Source organism: Oncorhynchus tshawytscha, linkage group LG13, assembly GCF_018296145.1.
Source record: "Oncorhynchus tshawytscha isolate Ot180627B linkage group LG13, Otsh_v2.0, whole genome shotgun sequence".
NCBI classification, from domain to species: Eukaryota; Metazoa; Chordata; class Actinopteri; order Salmoniformes; family Salmonidae; genus Oncorhynchus; species Oncorhynchus tshawytscha.
Genome location: NC_056441.1, coordinates 80,217,283 through 80,223,289, shown reverse-complemented (window position 1 = coordinate 80,223,289; position 6,007 = coordinate 80,217,283). Strand labels below are relative to the sequence as shown.

The 6,007-nt window shown below is 44.9% G+C and overlaps 1 protein-coding gene across 1 annotated transcript in view; it reads left to right on the top strand.

The window, feature by feature from the left end:
• The first annotated feature begins 833 nt into the window (after positions 1-833).
• Positions 834-6,007, top strand: part of LOC112247995 (NADPH oxidase 4) — a 56,398-nt gene continuing 51,224 nt past the window's right edge. Inside the window, exons 1-2 of the mRNA XM_042296405.1 lie at positions 834-1,268; positions 1,559-1,654. Coding sequence (XP_042152339.1) covers positions 1,212-1,268; positions 1,559-1,654 — 153 coding nt within the window. The 5' untranslated portion in view covers positions 834-1,211. The remainder of the gene's footprint in view (positions 1,269-1,558; positions 1,655-6,007) is intronic.

Below are 6,007 nucleotides of genomic sequence, written 5' to 3'. Positions count from 1 at the left end.
CTCTGGAATGTGCGCTGGGGAAACGTTCCAAGAGTGACACTCCGTCAGCAGCAGGCACAGACCTGATTCAGACTTCTGCCTGCCTAACCTAACGTAGCAGTCGTAAAATTACACAGGTGAGTAGTAGGTGCAACGGTGCCTGCCTGTAGTATGTGTGCGCACAATTGCATCTGCAAAAAGGTCTCGACCTTCATGGCACAGGTCTGAGTAGGCTATATATAAGCCTGTAGACTCGTGCACAGTTTCTGGTTCAAGCCCCGCCATAGCTGTACACCCATGCTAGTGATTTATAGTGGTGATTGTGAACAACAGATAAAAATGACACTGTCAACTTATTTTTGGGTGCGATTGGTGGCAATCTATCTTCTAAATTGCAGTGGGGGGTTATAGCCACAGTGAGGCACTAGTAGCCTATTGCCTAAACTAGACCTAACCCATTTTGCAAAAGCAGGCAAGGGCGGAACAGAGGAGAGGACTCGAGCAAAAACAATTGAGATTCTCCCACTGTCTTATTGCAGACTCCTATAGTGAAGAAACGTTCCTATTTTGATGTCTCATAAAATGTATATTTGACCAAAAAAATGGTGATAATTACATAAGGTTCAGGATAGCAGCACTGTCATATAATAACTGTTAGCTCTTTAATGTTTACAATTCAATAGGCTATATCCTCTTCTAGGCTTTTCGTCTGTGTTTTATCTAGGCTAGTCATCATTCATTTGGGAGGCTACGTTGTTACCTATAGGTTACTCTCTCGGGGAGGGGGGAGGGGCAAATGTCCAGGCCCCCGACGTTGCACTCCCTGCTCTACAATAACCTACCGTTTTTTTCATGTTGCTTTCACCGCAGACACAACAGCGGAGACTGAAGAACCGTGGAAAACTACCCACACGACCATGGAGTGCCGTGGCGCCCTCACCCGTTAGAAAAAGAGAAAGACGGGTGAGAAAGAGAGAGAGAGGGGAGGAGGAGAAAACGACCAGCCGGTTCGCCGGTGCTAAAACACTCCACGCTGTGCACAAGGACACCGGGACAGAAATGTCCCCCAAAGACATGCGAGACATTAGAGTGCCAGTTTATCGGGAGTGATCCGCAAAGAGACGGGTTTGTGTCACTCACTGGTAGGAGGAGATTCGGAGTCAAACAAAAGGGATTGATTTTCCATAAGCTCCCAAACTGGAAAACTTTGCGGCGGTCGGTGAGGCTGAAACATGGCTTTGTCAGTGCGGAGTTGGGTCGCGAACGAGGGAGGAAAACACTTGGTTCTGGTAAGAATAGTACAACCTAATCCCGAGACAAAACTTTTATTACAGTATTACACTGTTATGACATGTTTTTACTATTGCAAAGAAAAGTAACTGAGTGGAGCTGTTGCAATTTACAATCTCGATCCTAACTGGAAATTGGAAAGCAGCCTAACTAACACTTGAACAGAGTGCTGTGGTCATTGGATGTTGTCATCATCAATCATTATCAATAATCATATTCATCATCACCATCTTCATCACCACCACTGACATCTTGTTTGTGTGTGTGTGTGTGTGTGTGTGTGTGTTAGGTGCTGTGGCTGGGTGCTAACACCTTGCTGTTTATGAGGACGTTCCTAATGTACTACTGTGGGCAGCAGTACCACTACCTCCATCAGATGCTCGGGGTAAGACGCCAGTCCAGCTCACTGCTATTGTACCGTGATCACAGAACAGAATGTATGGCGGGGATCATCAACTAGATACAGCTTCTTGAGTGGATGGTCGGGGGCCATAACATCATTACAAATCATTTGTAGACTGCAGATAGACTGCAAGAATCCCAAACAGAGATAACATTTGACTAAAACATCATCATTTCAAACCTTGCTTACATTTGTATATGATCACGTGCCTCTCTGTTATGCGTGGGAACACTTGGGAACAGGTTACACAAATTAAAATCACCTGGAGCTGGTTTCTTGGATTTAAAAAAATATTTTTGCTTAGAAAACTTGGGGGCCAAATAAAACTACAAGTGGCCCAATTTTGGCCCTCGGGCTGTCATTTTGGGAACTCCTGGTGTATGGGATGTGTGTATGTACTGTATGTAACACTCATACACACAAACATCTCCTTTATTTTAGGGTTCCTATTCTGTTGGTGATATTTATATTAAGACACTGGATGGAGCCCAGCGACTTGGTGACATTCAGTTGACGCTCTGTGAGCATGGTGTATTTGTTGTCACAAGTCACTGTGGGTTGCCAGTTTAGGCCACTAAAACAGCTACTTGTCCTTCACAATCAAACAAGTGCCATTTAAGTGCTTTGAGACATATTTTCTTGACTGTTTGGTCTATTGGCCGCTCACGCTAATATAAAGGTTTTTATTTAAATATAACTCTGATGTTCTTGTTATACTTTGCATACAGTTACCATTCCACAGCTGAACCTGGTCTAAAAGAGCATTAAGGCAGACTGTCAGGATCCTTAGCCCTAGCTCAGTGACACTGGTACCAGTGGTCATAACCTAGGGCCAGGAGATGTTCCTGACTACATGACCTGACCATGAACAACTCTAGTGCAAAATACATATGGAAGTTCTATCTAAAAGGAAGTAACTCCCCCACACACCTCTGGCAGGCTATCTGTATGAAGTAGGCGAGCCCTTCATACACTTCTCATACTTCAAGAAGGGCAAGTGTGGGCACGCCACTGGTCTCTGAATGAATTCCTGGGTAGCAGCTTTACACACGTGTGAGAGAGAGACAAAGAGAGAGAGAGAGAGAGAGAGAGCAATAGAGAGCGAGGCAGAGAGACTGAGGCAGAGACAGGCAGAGAAACAGAGGCAGAGAAACAGAGGCAGAGGAACTGAGGCAGAGAGACTGAGAGAGAGAGGCAGAGAAAGAGGCAGAGCGAGAGAGACAGAGAAAGGGGCAGATAGAGAGACAGAGAGAGAGAGACAGAGAGAGGGGCAGATAGAGAGGCAGAGCGAGAGAGACAGAGAGAGGGGCAGATAGAGAGACAGAGAGAGAGAGACAGAGAGAGGGGCAGATAGAGAGACAGAGAGAGAGAGACAGAGAGAGGGGCAGATAGAGAGGCAGATAGAGAGAGACAGAGAGAGGGGCAGATAGAGAGACAGAGCGAGAGAGACAGAGAGAGGGGCAGATAGAGAGACAGAGAGAGGGGCAGATAGAGGCAGATAGAGAGAGAGAGAGAGAGAGAGAGAGAGGCAGAGCGAGAGAGACAGAGAGAGAGGCAGAGCGAGAGAGACAGAGAGAGGGGCAGATAGAGAGAGACAGAGAGAGAGACAGAGCGAGAGACAGAGAGAGAGACAGAGCGAGAGACAGAGAGAGAGACAGAGAGAGGGGCAGATAGAGAGAGACAGAGAGAGGGGCAGATAGAGAGAGACAGAGAGAGGGGCAGATAGAGAGAGACAGAGAGAGGGGCAGATAGAGAGAGCCTGAGAGAGGGGCAGATAGAGAGAGCCTGAGAGAGGGGCAGATAGAGAGAGACAGAGAGAGGGGCAGATAGAGAGAGACAGAGAGAGGGGCAGATAGAGAGAGACAGAGCGAGAGACAGAGAGAGAGACAGAGCGAGAGACAGAGAGAGAGACAGAGAGAGGGGCAGATAGAGAGAGACAGAGAGAGGGGCAGATAGAGAGAGACAGAGAGAGGGGCAGATAGAGAGAGACAGAGAGAGGGGCAGATAGAGAGAGACAGAGAGAGAGGCAGATAGAGAGGCAGAGAAAGAGGCAGATAGAGAGAGACAGAGAGAGGGGCAGATAGAGAGAAAAACAAAGAACAAACAGCAAAAACACATACATGATCAATTAAACAGTTTAGAGTTGGCTATTAAAGACTACCAGAACCCACTGGATTCTCCAATTACACTGAACAAAAATATAAAGATTTTACAGAGTTACAGTTCATATAAGGATATCAGTCAATTGAAATACATTAATTAGGCCCTAGCCTAGGGATTTCACATGACTGGGAATTCAGATATGCATCTGTTGGTCACAGATACCTTTAAAAAAAAGGCAGAGGCGTGGATCAGAAAACCAGTCAGTATCTGGTGTGACCACCATTTGCCTCATGCAGCGCGACACATCTCTTTCACATATAGTTGACTAGGCTGTTGATTGTGGCCTGTGGAATGTTGTCCCACTCCTCCAAAATGGCTGTGTGAAGTTGCTGGATTTTGGCGGGAACTGGAACACGCTGTCGTACACGTTGATCCAGGGCATCACAAACATGCTCAACGGGTGACATGTCTGGTGAGTATACAGGCCATGGAAGAACTGGGATATTTTCAGCTTCCAGGAATTGTGTACAGATCCTTGCGACATGGGTCTGTGCATTATCATGCTGAAACATGAGGTAATGGTAGCAGATGAATGACACAACAATAGTCCTCAGGATCTCGTCACATTCTCTGGCAACAGATCTGGTGGTCATTCCTGCAGTCAGCATGCCAATTGCACGCTCCCTCAAAACTTGAGACACCTGTGGCATTGTGTTGTGTGACAAAACTGCACATTTTAGAGTGGCCTTTATTATTGTCCCCAGCACAAGGTGCATCTGTATAATGATCATGCTGTTTCATCAGCTTCTTGATATGCCACACCTGTCAGGTGAATGGATTATCTTGGCAAAAGATAAATGCTCACTAACAGGGATGTAAACAAATTTGTGCACCAAATTTGAGAGAAATAAGCTTTTTGTGCGTATGGAACATTTCTGGGATCTTTTATTTCAGCTCATGAAACATGGGACCAGCACTTTACCTGTTGCATTTATATTTTTGTTCAGTATGAACTACAGGACAAAATACAAACCCTTCAACCCAAAAAGGCCTGTGGTGTTGATGGTATCCTAAATGATATGATAAAATATCTTCCCCAATACTTGGAACCAAGGATTGATGACCCCAATCCACAAAAGTGGAGACAAATTTGACCCCAATAACTACCGTTGGATATGCGTCACTAGCAACTTTGGGAATATCCTCTACATGATCATTAACGTTAACAGCAGAAAACAATGTCCTGAAAAAATGTCAAGTTGGCTTTCTACCACATTACCCTACGACAGACCACATACAGTTGAAGTTGGAAGTTTACATACACCTTAGCCAAATACATTTAAGTTTTTCACAATTCCTGACATTTAATCCTAGTAAAAAATTCCCTGTCTTAGGTCGGTTTGGATCACCACTTTATTTTAAGAATGTGAAATGTCAAAATAATAGTAGAGAGAATAATTTATTTCAGCTTTTATTTGTTTCATCACATTCCCAGTGGGTCAGAAGTTTACATACACTCAATTAGTATTTGGTAGCATTGCCTTTAAATTGTTTAACTTGGGTCAAAGGTTATGTGTAGCCTTCCACAAGCTTCCCACAATACGTTGGGTGCATTCTGACAGAACTGGTGTAACCGAGTCAGGTTTGTAGGACTCCTTGCTCGCACACGCTTTTTCCGTTCTTCCCACAAATTTTGTATGGGATTGAGGTCAGGGCTTTGGGATGGCCACTCCAATACCTTGACTTTGTTGTCCTTAAGCCATTTTGCCACAACTTTGGAAGTATGCTTGGGGTCATTGTCCATTTGGAAGACCCATTTGCGACCAAGCTTTAACTTCCTGACTGATGTCTTGAGATGTCGCTTCAATATATCCACAATTTTCCCGCCTCATGATGCCATCTATTTTGTGAAGTGCACCAGTCTCTCCTGCAGCAAAGCATCCCCACAACATGATGCTGCCACCCCTGTGCTTCACGGTTGGGATGGTGTTCTTCGGCTTGCAAGCCTACCCCTTTTTCCTCCAAACATAACAATGGTCATTATGGACAAACAGTTCTATTTTTGTTTCATCAGACCAGAGGACATTTCTCCAAAAAGTATGATCTTTGTCCCCATATGCATTTGCAAACCGTAGTCTGACTTTTTTTATGGCGGTTTTGGAGCAGTGGCTTCTTTCTTGCTGAGCGGCCTTTCAGGTTATGTTGATATAGGACTCGTTTTACTGTGGATAT